We start from the raw sequence: 17578 nt of genomic DNA on the forward strand, positions 1-17578 counted from the left end.
ATGGACAAATATTGATGCTTTATGCAAATGTATGCTTATTATTAGTGAAACCAAACTCAACCTAGAGCATGAAGACAAAATATTCTTGTAAATGTTTTAAAGTAATTTTGGTGTAAATCATCAGGACATCTCACTGAACTGTTGCTGTGTTTCCACATGGACGGTTAATGAGATGATACCAGAGAAACTGTACCTTTTATAACTTTCATATGGATTAGATAATCAGAGAATATTTGTTTCCAGTGTGAATTGATGTATCTAAAAGACATTTCACGCTTTCTATGCATATATTTATTATGTCTGTGAGGCAAGTATTCACTGAGATTCAGGTTGTTTTGTTTATGTGTCCGTGAAAAGAGATGACAGAGACAGCACAGGCGCCCCCTGTCTGTTTTCTTTATTTTAAAAAAGCACAGCGTTTTGTTATTATGAGTGTACAGTAATCCCCATTTATTGCGTGGTTGCACCCACCCCCCCCGCGAAAAATGGAAAATTGCCACCCTAAAAATGCCCACACACTTTAAACACACATAAAACATTTGCAAGAATACAGTAATTATATTTTGATTAATACATTTCTTCTTTCTTTCTTTTTACAGATAAGAACAATATATCATTCAAATCTGTGAAGGGTTTACTTTTATTTGTGTACTATGATCCCCCACTTTACGGTGTTTCGAATCTCGCTCTCCCGGTTTATCGCAGAATTACATTTGCCACATAACTAATTAGTTTCGCTGATTTTCCCGGTCTCTCGCGGATAGCACGATAGAAAAGAACTTATAGGGAATTGTATTTGTTGAGTTTAAAGTTTACATAATTAAATGTATTAATAAAAATATAATTATTAATTATAAAATTATGTAAAATGTTAATACAGTGCAGTACAGAAAGTAAAGAAGGCGGTGACGTGTATCTTTAACACAGCCTCTTTTTTTTTTAATCATAGGACACTTCAACCAATAAACAAGCAGAGAAACTAAGCATAGGCTACGTTAATACAGAACTGTACAGTACATTTACTCACTATAAATGTGATACAGTGTACTGTATTTCTACGAATGTACACAAAATTTATCTCGCTATATTCTTGCAAATGTTTTCTGTTTGACAGTAGACATATACAGTATCTCACAAAAGTGAGTACACCCCTCACATTTCAGCAACCATTTTAGTATATATATTCTCAAGGGACAATACTATAGAAATAAAACTTGGATATATTTTAGAGTAGTTAATGTACAGCTTGTACAGCAGTATAGTTTTTCTGTCCTCTTAAAATAACTCCATTATTGTCAAGATAGCTGGCAACAAAAGTGAGTACAACATAAGTGAACATGTCAAAACTGTGTCTAAAGTGTCAATATTTCATTTGAGCACCATTATTATCTAGCACTGCCTTAATTCTCTTGGCCATGAAATTCACCAGAGCTGCACAGGTTGGTGCTGAGATTCTCTTCCACTCCTCCACAAATAAATCACGGAGCTGCTGGATGTTAGACACATGGTGCTTCCTCACCTTCTGCTTGAGGATGCCCTACAGGTGCTAAATAGGGTTCAGGTCTGGATACATACTTGGACACTCCATCACCTTCAGCTTCATCAGCAAAGCAGTTGTCATCTTGCAGTGTGTTTTGTGTTGGAAAACTGCCGTTCAGCCCAGTTTCTGAAGGGAGGGCATCATTTTCTGCTTTAGAATGTTACATGTTGGAATCCATGTTTCCCTTAAGAACCGAAGCTCCACAGTACAAGCAGCACTTGTGCAGCCCAGACCATAATGCTACCACCACTATGCTTGACAAAATTTTCTTGGTACTCCTCACCAGGGTGTAACCACACATGCTAGACACCATCTGAGCCAAACAAGTTTGTCAAGTCTCATCAGACCTCAGGAGATGGTAACAGTAATTCAGGCTCTCGGACAGGTTGTCTTCAGCAAACTGTTTGTGGGCTTTCTTGTAATACAGTTTTAGAACAGGCTTCCTTCTGGAACAACGGCCATGCAAACAGACTTGTTGCAGTGTAAGGCGTATGATCTGAGCACTGACAAGCGGACATTCCGCTTCTGCAACCTCTAAAGCAGTGCTGTCAGCAATCATGTGTCTGTTTTTTAAGTCAGCTTCTGCACCTGACGTGCAGCACGAGGATTCAACTTCTTTGATCGACCCTTGCCAGGCCTGTTCCCAGTGGAATCCATCTCGGAAAACCACTGTATGACCCTGGCCACTGTACTGTAACTCAGTTTCAGCGTGTTACCGATCTTCTTATAGCCTGCGCCTTTTTTGTGGAGAGCAACAATTAAAATGTTTAAATCCTTAGAGATTCTTTGCAATGAGGTGCCATGTTGAACATCCAGTGGTGAGTATGAGAGAATTGCATGGTTACACGACGTACAGCTGATATCACTTAGGGTGTACTCACTTTTGTTGACAGCTATTTTGACAGTAATGGCTATATGTTAAGATTAATTTAATTTCATACTGCTTTACAAGCTTCACTTTGACACATTTGTACAACGTGGTGCAGCATCTACCATAAAGACAGTTAAGTGCATATGATTCGTCTCCTGATTTGTTGTCAAAGGTGGAATGCTGGTTTTGCCACCCACTGATAAAAGTTACTATGGCAACCAGTAGTAGAAATGTCTAGTGTCGAATACATAGTACATTGACTGGCAACTTGCAGCTAAAAAAAATCTTTAAAAAGCTGTTAATTGAGCTAAGGTGATTGTGAAAAGCCAAAGTTTTTTTTTCATTTTCAAATGAGCATCACATGATTGTTATAATTAGAAGCTTTAATATTGATAATGCCATTACCTCATATGTAAATAGTCAGCGTGTAGGATTAGATGTTTATGAAATTAAAGTTTTTGGGTTTTTACGTACACATAGTAACAGTAAAACCTAATCTTTTCATGCTATTTGCTGTAGTTCCTCCTGCTGTTTTTCTCCTGCGTGCGGAAGGCTGCATGGGATTACGGGCGTCTGGCACTGCTGATGGAGAATGACAGGTACATCAACTTCCACTGAGAACACTCATTCAGCAACAGCACATTCTCTGCTAAAGATGCATATGGATAATGATAAGGTATGCAGAGAGTGTAACATTCTGGACAACTGTTTGGTAAATTTATGTACATCCAAACAGCCACACACTCACACACAAAACAAACGAGCAAACTATTTAATAAATAAGCATGAACATTTAGAATGAAAAGCAAATATATGAAAAATATAAAAATAAGAAGTTTGACTTCTCTTTTGCATTGTTTTTTTTCTCTATCATTTTTTTTTCTTTCACTTTTCTACTCATTTAATAACTCATGATCATCTGACTTGATAGTTGCAAGGATTAGTCATATTTTAGTTTAAAGAACTTTGTTGTAACACACTGTAATATAGCCTCACAGTGCTACTTCCTTTGTGGTGAATTTGAGTGAGACATTGGCACCATCTTGTGGAGAACATGTATGTTAATTTTGCATAACAAAAAATCTACTGCTTTAGAATTAGAATGTAGTCTTGTCCCAAATTAAGTGGGGTTTTTTTTCAGTCTACATTTTCAATTTTCTGTTTGTATAAAATTAAGTCCTTGAGTATAAAAATGTCACTGCTGTAAAATCTCATCATGGATGCTCTTACAACGGAAAACCTGACAACCTCAAAGGCTTGAATTACATGAAGCTGATTTGCATAATCGGAACAGAAATCTGAATACATACGTAATATTTCTCTGAAAATGTGCAACTTTCGGCCTCCTCCCTCTAAAAAACAACTCAGTTATAACAATATGGAGATATCAATCTCAGCATACAGTAGCTCTCACACCGATGTGACACTGTGCGATGCTGATATAAGAGAATTAGTGCTGTAGAGATGGTGGGGTTGGTCAACACTGTACATTTAGATGCACTTTATAAGCACATCTCTTGTAGATTTACAGTTAGTGGATATGTCCCATCTTCCTTAATACATCTTAAACCATTGTGTTAATGATCTCCTGTCTTTATCCTGCAGTTTCTTGAATATAATAGTAAATTTTTAGTTGTTTTTTAATTTAATTTATTTAATGTGTATATATTTATTTCCAGAAGATCTCAGCTAATTAGGCAAGCTCTATGTTGCGAAATATGGTGTTAAAACACTGAGATTTTCACCGAGAGTGTATAGTAGAGATTATGCTGGTTAGATTGCCACTGTGTTTCGTCACTCTGCTGGGTTAGTCATCATGACTCTCCTCAGTAAATTCACTGTAAAGTCTCTCCACACCCATTTGTTTAATGAGAAAAACTTTGATGTAGACCAAAGTTTACATGCTCATTTAATTCATGGTACTGTTTGGAGCATGTTGTTTAGGTTAGAGTTTCATAAATGGCATCACACTCACACTCAAAAGCTGTGAAAACTAATATTTCTACAGAAACCCTACATTTGTTAGTTATTTCTTTGTTGTTTTTTTTTTTTAGCCTAACATCACTTTTCTATGGAGAGCAAAGTGAGAAAGAGAAATCTCCTTCAGAAACCAGTCCCTCAGACTCTGAGATCAAAGACATGGTGAGAGGACATGCACAAAGATATATACACACACACACACAAACAAAGCTCACACTTAAACGGTAGTTAAAGTGGTACAGTTCCTTGGCATACTTTTTTTTTATTTTTTTAACTAAATAATCTGAGGACATAATAGCATGCTTGTTTTTATTAAGTTAATTGAATTAATAGTATGGGCTTAGGATCCATCAGTTGAGACAAAAAAGGTACATGTTGTTACATTACACAATGTTGTGTGTTTTGCCCATGTGCTATACAGTATATACGTCTCTCACATTATGACTCACCTTTTCCGAATCGACATTCTGCCCCCTGGATTACTTGTTGCATGTTGGTTCAGAGCAGACTCATCAACATTAAGTGTTTTTATATAACTTTTTCTCTGTTCTCTTGGAGCACAAATGGATCTGACAGATGCTTAGCTAACCAGACATGCTCTTTTCTCACTTTTATTTGACCTAGACATTTTTATGCACTTGTTGTCTTCTCTTCCGTGTCTTTATAGGGTTTCTGCTCCTGGCTCACGTCACTCTACCACATGAAGTAAGTGTGCACTGGCTGGGTGATGACATCCCTCGCTCGCATTATCTCTCATTAAGCAGGGAAAACAAACGCAGGCCTATGGTCTGCCACTCACTCTCACAGCTTGGCGTGCTCCTTAAAGTGGCCACTTCCCTTGTACTGACGGTTTCCAGGATGTCATTTGCGCGGTCGGGTTGGCGCACTAGCGCCATATTTAGCCGACTGCTTTAGAACCATCTAGAGCTTCTAGAAGGTGGTCCTGTCAGCAGGAGACTGGGAGGCCATACTGTGTGTGGTGTGAGGCTCAGGGTGTGTGCTCCTGTGTGCACGCATGTCTTTATACCTGTTTATTATGTTATATAATCATGTGTCAAGCTATACTGTAGGTCACACATATTGAAAAGATATGTAGTTTCACTTGTTCCCACACTCATTAGTTATGTACTACTACAACAACTGTGAGGTTAATGGTTTCTCTTTGCTCTCTTACAGGGACGAAGAGATTCGTAGTAAGTGTGGCATTGATGCAGTTACGTACCTGGCATTTCAGCGCCACATCATCCTTCTCATGGCTGTAGTGTGTCTGCTTTCTCTAAGTGTTATCCTGCCTGTCAACCTCTCTGGGAGCCTTCTGGGTAATCTCAGCTTGCTCTCAACTCTTTTTTTGTTTTACTATAGAGCTCCAACACAATAAAAAAAAATAATAAAAACCCCATGACAACAGTCACAACACTTACTGCCCACAGTTATGATGTCACCAGTAAAGGAGGTCTCATTGTACTATCAAAAAATGCTTACTCACTGGATACGATCGAAATAGCGTACAGCAAAGATGGCAAATGTACACACATCCTTCACTCAAGTAGAGGTATAGACTCATGTTTTAAAATACTGGTGCAAGTTGATGTACTGACTATACTTTTTCAATCAAGTTAAAGTAAAGAAATTTAGGCTCTGACATGTACTTAAGTAAAAAGTAGCCTTACTACCTGTTTTAGCGTCAAGCTGGTAACTGGACCTCACGTCATATTACTATATTTATACAATAGAATTTTACATTTTGTTACCTAATAAATGTATCCAGGTTAAACAACCACCATATAAAACACAAGCAAAGAAATTATGATGATGATCAGGTGATCAGTCATGTTTACATCGCTGTCTCCCTCTGTCTTATCCACGTTATCCAAACTCCTTGTTGCCTTCTGCTTCATTGTTAGCTTCATAAGCTAGCCTACGCCTATGGCGCGTGATAGCCAGAAAGTGATACACCAGTAGTAGGTTTAAAACTAGGTTGGAAGGGCGATGGGCTGAAAATGGCAATGAAAAGAATAAATATTGATTATGTCAACAAATAGATTACAACTAAAGTAACGAACCTGGTTTGAAAATGAAAGAAGTAGAAAGTACAGATATTTGTGATATTTGTGTCAAAAATGTAATAAGTGAAAGTAAAAAGTTGTCCAAAAAAATAAATAGTAAAGTAAAGTACCGATACCAGAAAAATCTGCTAGAGTAGAGTAACGATGTATTTGTACTTCTTTACTTCCCATGTCTGGCGTACAGTATTACATTACACAACCATGAAAAGATTTAATACAGAGAAAAAGAACAGTCTGCCATGTGTATTTCCTTTCCATTTAAATAAACAAATATATGACAATGACATAAAATATAAAGATAAGGCTTATACAATCTAATATACTAATACGTTTCTTTAAAAAGACTTTCACAAGGGTTGTACTGTGATGAACTGCTTGCTCGAAATGGTTTGGAAACAATCTAGAAACTTTAGGAGGTTTCACTTGTACCCAAACATTAGTGGATGAGCCCAAAGGGTTTGTTTGGACCACCCCATAGTGTTTGTAGATGGTTTGAGTGGCATCTAACTGGGGGTTAGAAACGCCAAGCAAAACACAGGATGTCATGGGAAAGTCTCTGACTGTCTTCACCCTTAGAAAAGCATTGTGAAGAGCAACCTCCCAGACTCGTACACCCGGATTCACACAGCTTTCCTCCCCCAGAATAGACTCTAATATATTGAATGTTGATGTATTTAAAGTAAAGACAGAGTAAGATTATAGAGTCATGTTTTAATGAGGAGTTGGTAATATAAACACTTTGCAGAGTTTAGATATCTTTTTAACCTTTTGACTTTTTTTTATTTATGTAGAATCATTGCAGTCCATTTCAGTCTGTGTGCATTATGTCTATATAGTAAAATTTGGGAAAATATAAACCTTCCCATGGCATGTTTTCAAAATGTAGTCTGAAATAGTGATTGGAACGTTTGAGAGTTCCTTCAATGGCCAGGACTCCACTCTCTGTTGCTTGGATTGCATCATTTTCTTTTGATTAAAATGCCAAAATAAATAAATAAATGTAAATGAAAATCTGTACAGACAGACAAGATTTTTTCAGACCTAGATCAAAAACATGTCCCAGAACTGGCAGATAATTATATCTGCAAAATAAAATAGCATTTAGTATTTTTATGTTTGAAAGTAATAGATAATTCTTTGATATGAGACATGAGGTTATTGTGCATAGGAATATAATGAGACATTAGATTCCAGGATTGATGTATGTATGTATGTATGTATGTATGTAGGTATGTAGGTATGTATGTCTCTTTTAAATAATTTTCTTTTTTTTGGGTCTTTCAGAGGACAGCCCTAAGAATTTTGGTCGGACAACTGTGGCCAACATCGCAGCACAGTACGTTATCATTTTTCCTTATTTGAACATAAGAATTACTGCCATATTATGTGGGGAATTAACCCGAGCATGCATGTTGCTGGTTATAACCAGTGCTTCCTCTCTACCACAGGAACAGTTTCCTGTGGATACACAGCATCTTTGCGCTACTCTACTTTGTAATTACTGTACTCTGTATGGTGCACCACTCCTCACAGCTAGAATACAAAGAGGATGAGAAGGTTAGTATGGCCAACGTTCTTTGAATGTGTGATTGTGTGTACATGTAACCCAATGTGGTCGTCCATTCTTGTAGCCTATTCACCTCAAGGTTCAAGCACAAAGTGCAAATGCCTTACTGCTCACCAAGGTTGTAAAAAGTGGTTATTTGACTTGTCGTAACCTTTCGGTCAGCTCAACTCAGTCTGGCCATTCTCCCATGACTTCTCACATCAGCAAGCTGCTACTTGCTGGATGGTTACTTTTTCTTTTATTATACTTTATACTTCATGTTAGATTCTGTCTAGCACCAATAACAATGCTACTAAGATCACTTTTTTTACATTCTGATGTTTGATGTGATGCTCTTGACCTGTTACTGTTTGATTTTATGTGTTGTGCTAAATGGAAAATATAATGTTGATGATAAATTTATGTGTACAGATGTGGTAATAGATGATGTGATTAGTTAGTATTTGGGTTTGTTTCTTACCATTTGTTGTCTGAACAGGTGGCCAGAACTTTAATGATCACCAACATTCCCAGAGAGATTTCTGACCCTGGCCTGATTACTAAACACCTTCAGTGAGTAATGAAATGAGCAACACTGTTATCCTGATGACTCCAGGTTTTTATTAGCATTTGCATTTGCATGCTTGATGTTACTAGACAACATAAAAAAGAATTTTTGGATTACGTATCAGATTTTGTTTGTGTAACCCAATAGCGAAGCGTACCCAAGCTGTACAGTCACAGATATCTGCTTCTGTTTCAATGTACAAAAGTTGATGAAGCTGGACTCTGAGAGGTAATTCATTTCCCTCTTCCCTTCTAGCCACAGCAAAGAATTTAACATTATTTTATTTTTTATTTTTTTATCAGCACATTGTGATTCAGGGCAGACGCACTCAAGAAAGTTGATTAAAGTTCACTTGAATGTTCTTGACCTTTGGATTGCAATGTTTGGTGTCAGAAATTATTCTCCCCTTCAAATCCTCATTAGTCTGGTTCTCTTGCAGGCGAAAAGCAATGAAGGGGAGGATGTATTTCACTACCAAATCACAGAAGGAAGGGAGGATCATGATAAAGACGCATCCCTGTGCTCAGATCTTCTGCTGTGATATATGTGGCTTTGAACAGGTAGAATACAATACAATCATCTGTACACACTTTGTTATTAACAATATAATAGTGATATAATTAGTATAAAATTTTATTAGTATTTGAAGTTTAATCAGTTATTGCTAAGTCGGTGCACCTCTTAAAGTTGGCCACTGGGGACCACTGCACACTAACTCTTCTCTTTTTCTTTTCTCTTCTCTTCTCTTCTCTTCTCTCTTCTCTTCTCTTCTCTTCTTCTCTTCTCTCTTCAAGATTGATGCTGAGCAGTATTATAGCGAATTGGAGGAGAAGCTCACAGATGAGTTCAATGCAGAAAGGAATCGTATTACTATGAAAAGACTGGGCATTGCCTTTGTCACATTCAGAGATGAGAGGATGACAGCTGTGTAAGCACTACATCTACTTGCAATAGTTATTGGTCATAGTATAGCATGTTGAAGATGCTTGCTCATCAGTAATGCAATAGAGTAATTCTCATAGACATACTTTGCAGAAATAAAAGATCTCATAGCAAGTTAACGGTACCTGTTGGATTTCTGTAGCATTGTGCAGGACTACAGAAGGGCACGCTGCCGTCGGAAACCGCAACAGTCCAGCATCACTACAGTCGTGCACTCGCACCAGTGGGGTGTCCGCTATGCCCCTGCCCCCAATGACATCATCTGGTATGTATATTGAGAATAAATAGGCCTAGTCATGTTTCCTTTTTGTGACTGGTTCATGTGGGCTTTTTCAGACTTTACACTCTATGTAGATTTTTGTGTTAAAAAGAACTCACCACAGAAAATGCTTCAAAAAGTTGTGTGATGCTATTTTATAAAAATTGCAATTAAATTTAATATACAGCATAAAAAGATTTAAAATATGACCATGCGCTTGTATTCCTTGAAGGACCACAGCATGTATAAGTCTATGTTAAATAAACTGGATGATTTTTATGAATATGTATAAATGCTTCATAAAGTCATCTTTTACAAACATCTCTGGTATTTATTTCTATAGAAAAATAGATAAGGGAATCTTCTATAATGGTCATTCACTTCATTCTGGTTAAAATACTTTGATTAGTGAGAGCAAATTAAATAATTTAATCTCCCCTTCTGCAGATCTGCCTGTTTGTCTGGACAGCCTTTGTGGCAGCTTCTTATATAATAAGTCTGAGAACATTGAGAGTATGCATGTGTGTGTAGGGGGTTGTCTGAGTTATACTGGAGAGGTTCTCAAATTGTTGATGCTAATGACATTCCTGCATCATCAGGGTAAACCTTCAGAGAAATTAAAAAAGCATTAAATATATATATATTTTTATCTGGTTTTATAAAGGTACACATCAAGTTATTGCTTTAAAGTTTGGGATTGCTTTGGAAGCATTTTATATTTTTTTATCCCAGCTACATATAAGAGTCCTTGCTTTATAAACACAAGTACTAGATGAGAAACATCCACATACAGTATTTCATGATATTTTTTTATTGCACATAATTTTTTCTGCTTAAGTATTAGCTCGACGCCTTAATAATTTGCAGCTTCAAATTTCCGGTGTGTGTGTTTCTGCAGGGAGAACCTGTCCGTGAGCGGCTCCCGATGGTGGCTTCGATGTGTTTTGCTTAATATCCTACTCTTCCTCCTGCTTTTCTTTCTCACCACTCCTGCTATTATTGTTAACACTATGGACAAGTTCAACGTGACTTGGCCTGTGGAAAGCCTCCAGGTTAGTTTCCTTCCACATCCCCATGTACTTGTATAATTACTTCTTATAAGAAAAAAAATGAATTTTCTCACCTAGTAAGGGACTTTTAACTTCATGCTCTTTTGTTTTCAGAATCCAGTTATCACCCAGTTCTTCCCCACTTTGCTCCTATGGGCTTTCTCCGTTCTGCTCCCCTTTGTTGTGTATTACTCTGCCTTCTTTGAGTATCACTGGACCAGGTGTGGTGTAAAGACAATTGTAATTTTAACAACCTCTGCCCACCACAGTTAGCATCCCCAGCCTTAATAAAGAATACTGTTCAGGCTTAGCTATAAAACACAATAATTACAACTGATTTGGTATGACTAAAACACACAGTGAAGCAGCATCAAACAGGAACAAAACCACAAAGCCACTAGTTACTGTTACTATATTCTGTAGTACTTCATTGTTTTAGGATTACCCAGAGCTATTTTTGTAACATTAGATCTTAGTAGACGTTATGTTGTGCCAGTGGATGTCTGTTCACTGTGTTTTATACTGCAGTGACATATTCAATGTGGTGCACAAACATATTACATAACAGCAAAGCGAAACCCCCACCCAACCTCCCAACCCACCATACACATGCATTCTTCTCTCCAGCACTGTGTGTGTGTGTGTGTGTGTGTGTGTGTGTGTGTGTGTGTCTCTCTCTCTCTCTCTCTCTCTCTCTCTCTCTCTCTCTTTCTCTCTGTGAGTGTGTGTGTGTGTGTCTGTCAATCAGACGCACTCTTAGCTAACCCCCTCAGTCTTGTTGTCATAGTGATGACAACAAGGGAAAAATGAATATGTGGCCTCTTTGGATCTGGATCCTATAGCACAATTTTTCTGTCAAAATCCTAATAATACTTTTCACCCAAAAATTACTTCCATGGTTGTACAATCATTTTAGGTTTTATTCAGGTTGGGATCAAAACAAAATATATTGACAATTTTGGAACTGAAACCTGATATAAAATAAGAACAACACACTTCAACCAGCATAGGACATCATCCACCTTCAGGAAGATAGAAAGACGCCCACCTGAGTATGGGTTCTATATTTGGAGTCAGATAAACAGTTAGTACATACTGTGCAGGTTACATTCAAGGGAAGTGGAATTGCAGCTGGTTTTGAATATCCAAAATAACACTATCTATCTATCTATCTATCTATCTATCTATCTATCTATCTATCTATCTATCTATCTATCTATCTATCTATCTATCTATCTATCTGTATATATAATATACATACACACGCATACATACATACACACATGCTGTTATTTTCCAGGTCCAGTGAAAATCAGATCACCATGCACAAGTGCTTTCTACTGCTGGTCTTTATGGTCATTATTCTGCCATCCCTTGGTCTGTCCAGGTAATTAATTAATTAGTAGTGATGCCATGCTGAATTAAAAAAAAAAAACATATCCATGTCTACAAATATATTTATATATCCCATGTTTGTTTGTTCCCTAGTTTGGATTTTTTCTTCAGGTGGCTCTTTGACATTCACTTCCTGGATCAAAAGGATGTAAAGTTCCAGTGAGTCAAAGCTGCTAAAATTCAAAGTCTGATTTCACTGTTTAATTATTGGAATTTGAACACAGTCCATACTGTTCGTTTATTTGTGGTTTATTGTTTTAGATGTGTGTTCTTGCCGGATAATGGAGCTTTCTTTGTGAATTATGTCATCACATCGAGTCTGATTGGGACGGCGATGGAGCTGCTGCGGATTCCTTCACTACTGGTTTACTCTCTGCGTCTTTGTTTTGCAAAATCCAAAGCTGAACGCATCCATGTTAAAAGAGTGAGTATGAGGGATTACTGTATTACATTCCAAATCAAATGTCTTGAATGTTATTCTTTAAGGATGCATAATAATGCTGTTTTCTGTGAAATATTAGTTTAATGATGATGATTCTGAGAATTATTTTGCTTTATTTAAAATTAAAATACCATAAACAAAAAGATATCTTAGGAGACACTAAATTCCTGATATATGAATCTGTAACCAGGTGTAACTAGCTCACATTATGTGTAATTTAAGCACTGTGCACATTTCAACATTTTATACATATGGATTTAAAGGAGGGTTGCACCACATAGAGTGGGAAAATGAGATCAGTGATAGATTATGTACTTTGGTAAATTAGTGGCTGCCAGTTTGCTGTGATTTTTTTTCCTATCTTTCAAAACTAGATGTAAATTATGTGAGGCTGTCAGGCATGTGTTTTTTTTTTTTTCTTCATTCTCATAGATATAATTTATGCTTAAAAATCAGGGAATCTTTGACTTTTAGTACTGCTTGTCATTTGGGCCATGTTTGTCACACATCATTAAGAAGATTTGTGAGATTTTTGAAATGTTATAGATGTTCTGTAAGCTTACACAGCATCTTTTTCACTAAAAACACTACATATGTTTGGACATATAAGTCTTATTTAATTCATTTATTTTTTACTTTACTTCCACTCTTGCTGTTGCTAAGAGTGAGCAAGAGTGACTTTTTAACGCAATAGGTACCTCATGCAGATCACATGCACTGCAGAAGGCATACCCAAACAGTTTGCAACACCTTGGTATAATTTTATTTTGTAAAAGGCTTTCGTAAAGTTCAATTACGATGCATTAAGTTGTATATATTAAGATATATATTGTGTAAATATCTTGCAAGTCTGCTTAGCAACTTTAATTCTTTGTCTAATTCTATTTCTTAACCACAAACAGACAAGAATAACAAGCAGACATTTAATCTCTTGTTCTATCTTGCAGAGTCAAGCCTATGAGTTCCAGTTTGGGTTAGAGTATGCCTGGACTATGTGCATATTTTCTGTCAGTATGACCTACAGCATCACCTGCCCCATCATTGTCCCCTTTGGTGAGTTTTCAGTGTAAGTTGATGAGTCTAAACTTCATACTGAGTTTAAATTTGAGCTTTTTTCTTGTCAATCTTATCAAATAACAACCGAATGCATCTTTTCAACTCCATCTTTTCCTATACCGTATAGTTTTATTTTTCATCTGGTTCTTGTCAAACACATTTTTTTATCCTGCTTCAAGTTCCTCTCACTTTTTTAATCCTTCAACTCTTTTAGTCTTTCTCTCCATTCCTCTTTCCCCCTGTGGTCAATGTCCTTCTTTTGCTATACATGTGTGTCCAGTCTGCCTCGCTCCACTTGTGTCCTCTGGTTCTCCTCCTCAGCAGAGGGTGTGCTGCGTGGGCGTCTGAGCCGTATCACTGTCAGTATCTCAGTGTAACGCGAGGTGTCTGCGAGGTGTGAACGCCACTCTAGTCTTCCAGACACCTCGAGCCGTCTAGCCGAGAGCCAGACGCCCACTCCACACCTGCTCTGTCACCAGCACACATTATGACTGTTTATTTACTACACTGCAGTCCATAATCATTCCTGATCCCTTTTAGTACTAAGGTCATTTGGCATCTGCTTTCTACATCTGGGCTATGCTGCAGGTTTGAATGGCGCACTTGATTAATATTGTGTACTTGGACATTCTTTATTCATCCACCTATGATATTCGTGCCTTTGTGTGTTAGTTTTCAACATTTTATAAACTTGTTATTGCTCCTAATGTTACTCTACTGTGATATTTCTTGTGAAATTAGTAATAGTGTGATCTCCCTGTTTCAGGGCTGTTGTATCTGATTCTGAAGCACATGGTTGACCGTTATAACATATACTATGCCTACATTCCTACCAAGTTAAATCAGCACATCCACTCAGCAGCTACCAGGCACGTGCTCGTGGCACCACTTCTCTGCATGTTCTGGCTTCTCTTCTTCTCTGTGCTCCGACTTGGTAAGATGCCAGTAAACAAAACCCAATACATAAGTTCTATTTGTCAGATTCTCAACATTATATTATTTATTTATGTTGTGTAATTAGTTCCTACACTTTTTGAATCTGCTGCGAGAGGAAGAACTGTAAATTGTGCAGTAGTCTCATTGTATAACTGGTGTTTTTCAGGTCCAGTGCGGCCCATCACTCTGTTCACGTTCATCTCTGTACTTTTGTGTGTCATCTTTTCATTTTTTGGAATCTGTCTGAAAAAACTACAGCCAGACAGATCAACAAGTTATCAGGTGAGCAACAGATTATTTAGTGATATGTAATCTTTTATTATTTCAGGCTGAAGTACATGTAATTCATGTCAGGTTTGATGCTAAAGAATTAATGCCTTTTTGATTCGAGTGCATTTTGAGTTGTGTAACCTTTCAGCATTACCCATTTTCAGATGTCTGATACAGCCACAGAAGGAGCCTACAGTGATATAGAGAGAAACACTGCATCCACCACGACTACTGCTAATGTATTTGCTTTCTGCATTTTCTTTCACTATATCCTTACAATTTCTGGTCTCCATTTAAACTAGTCAAATATGACCACTAAAATGACAAATATAAAATAAAGGCCTGTTTCTTTTCGTTTGTCCTCTCTGCTCAGCTCTTCATAGCATCGGTCTTACTGGAACCAGAGCTGGGTCTGACACCCATGCCCTCTCCTGCCCACCAGAGTTATGGCACCATGGGTAACTGCCACACTTCGGTGCACGATGAAGAGGAGGCACCTGAGAAAGATGTGGAAGAGACAGTGGAGACGGAGCTTGAGGACACACCAAGACCCGCTGGCTCCAGCTCTTTGATGGACAGCCCAGTGGACTACCAGTGACACCCACTCACCTCTACCAGCAAATTAAAAGCCCCCTGCCTCACCTTAACATGAGGCTGTTACTGAGGCACATGCTGCATACATATTGTTTCCTTCCAAACATTTCAGAAGTGGATCCGGCACAATTTGTGCCCACTCAGTCTCTCCCTGTCTCTCTCTCTTATTATCTCTGTCTCTTTCTCTTGCAGTCTTTTTGGTCTCTGTAGTCTTTTTCTGTTTTCCTTGAGCCTTTCTTGAGACTGATGACGTCGGGCATCATTGCTGACAGAAGTACAGAAAGTTGGACCCTGTGCTTATGGAGGTGCTTTTCCTTGCCTCTGCTGATTTCTAAGGTCATGTCTTCTAGTGTTTTTCTGTGCTTGTTCTGTGCAGCTCCCAAAAACTTGACCCTGTGCTCTTCTGTTTAGGCAGGATGTCTGTAAATTTGGACATGGATGGAATATATTTATACTTGTTTTGTGCTAGTTGCTTATTACTCATTTTCATTTTAAAATTATATAAATATAAGGGTGTTTTTTTCTATTATGGGTTTATATAAAGATGTACAGTATTACTTTTCACTGAAGGAATTATTGTGTTTTATTAATATTATTTTCATTGTAATTTTTTTTTTTGGTAACTGTAATTTGGAGATTTGTACGCAATTAATCCTTATCTTTTTTTCATTGCATCAAGAGAGCAAATACCATCTTCATCAATCCTCAAACTGCTAAATTTATGGGTTTTTTAAATTTCCTCCATATTCATGTTTGTAGTCCAAAATGGAGCAGATGCCACAATGATCTCTGCAATGCAAATGCTTTGCAGATGCATTTAGCTGTAGCGAGACAGAGAATTTAGGAATATACAGTTATAGAAATAAAAATTAAAAAGTCAGTCAAAAAGAAAAATCCCAAACTGTTTATTTACAATAGAAGTAAATTTTCGCACCATATAATTAAATAGACATGAATTTTAAAGTGAACTCTAAGAGTAACAAACATTACAGGCATTGATATAAATATTGCCTTCATGCATCATTGTCTAGAGAATTCAACACCACGTTCCTTTTTTTTTTTTTTTACAATGTATCTGTTTTGTTGCAGCATTCTCAGTCTCTTAAGGCAAAGTGTTGTTGCAGCACCTATAATGTTCTTTGTAAGTTTTGTATTATTCTCTTTGCTGCTAGTGGTTATTTGTGTGGTTGAGAGAGGGGCTTGGGTTTGCGGGGGGGCCAGGGTCTTGCCGAATTAAATGCAAATTAATGCCTGTTTTGTGCTCTCTTGCTGTGCCTTGAAGAAAGATTAGAAAAAAAAAACATTATTTATTATTATTTTTTTTTTTAAAGACTGACAATCCAGCATGGCCTGTGATATGCTGCATGGACTGGTGACAACTGAGCAGGAGATGACAAAGTGCCAAAAAAAAAAAGTCCAGTAGGTACTTAATTTACATAGTTGCATACAAATGCTCACCTTAGAACCTAAAAAAGGAAAACATAAAGTTTCCCATAAAGCACAACATCCATTTTCACATTAACATTCATCTAGTTCTCTTTGATTCCTATTTAATTAAACACCTTGATAGATGCAAACCGAATATTAATTAGATTTTTTTTTAATCACTTTGTGCTGACTGTATTTGCTAGCATCCAGCTTGTAGAACTTGTTTTGTTTACCCAGTTAAGGTTTGTGGGTTGTGAGGTTTCTGTGTATGACAGGGAGCACATTGCTGAGTGAGCTGCTGTATCGTATCTCACTGCACTATAGCAGAATACAATAAAATAAAGCTGCAAAAAACACTTCAGTATCACGTTCTTTAAGAGTATGAAGTTCCACATTGTGCATTTCTTTATGCACATGTGTAGTCACATGATTCACATTTATCAGTCTGTTTTTGGCAAAATGAAAATGTATGATATAAATGTTTTATACATGCCACTCAGAGATGGGAAAAGTACACACATCCTTCACACAAGTAGAATTACAGATGCTCGTGTTTTAAAAGACTCTGGTAAAAGTTGAAGTACTGACTACAGTAAAGAAATACAGGCTCTTACATGTACTTTACTTGCCATTACT

General features: G+C 37.2%; 1 protein-coding gene across 2 annotated transcripts in view; it reads left to right on the forward strand.

Moving 5' to 3' along the window:
• The window catches only part of tmem63c (transmembrane protein 63C), a 30408-nt gene extending 13110 nt beyond the window's left edge, over positions 1-17298 (forward strand). For both annotated transcript variants that reach the window (XM_046855930.1, XM_046855929.1), the window contains 21 exons: positions 2931-3010; positions 4466-4553; positions 5059-5096; positions 5568-5710; positions 7742-7793; positions 7906-8014; positions 8503-8576; positions 8719-8799; positions 9011-9131; positions 9366-9499; positions 9656-9778; positions 10671-10824; positions 10936-11042; positions 12122-12208; positions 12310-12375; positions 12478-12640; positions 13606-13711; positions 14481-14648; positions 14817-14932; positions 15085-15159; positions 15294-17298. In XM_046855930.1, coding sequence (XP_046711886.1) covers positions 2931-3010; positions 4466-4553; positions 5059-5096; positions 5568-5710; positions 7742-7793; positions 7906-8014; positions 8503-8576; positions 8719-8799; positions 9011-9131; positions 9366-9499; positions 9656-9778; positions 10671-10824; positions 10936-11042; positions 12122-12208; positions 12310-12375; positions 12478-12640; positions 13606-13711; positions 14481-14648; positions 14817-14932; positions 15085-15159; positions 15294-15518 — 2310 coding nt within the window. In that variant the 3' untranslated portion in view covers positions 15519-17298. The remainder of the gene's footprint in view (positions 1-2930; positions 3011-4465; positions 4554-5058; positions 5097-5567; positions 5711-7741; positions 7794-7905; positions 8015-8502; positions 8577-8718; positions 8800-9010; positions 9132-9365; positions 9500-9655; positions 9779-10670; positions 10825-10935; positions 11043-12121; positions 12209-12309; positions 12376-12477; positions 12641-13605; positions 13712-14480; positions 14649-14816; positions 14933-15084; positions 15160-15293) is intronic.
• Positions 17299-17578: the final 280 nt, after the last annotated feature.

This window comes from Silurus meridionalis, chromosome 8, assembly GCF_014805685.1.
Source record: "Silurus meridionalis isolate SWU-2019-XX chromosome 8, ASM1480568v1, whole genome shotgun sequence".
Lineage (NCBI taxonomy): Eukaryota > Metazoa > Chordata > Actinopteri > Siluriformes > Siluridae > Silurus > Silurus meridionalis.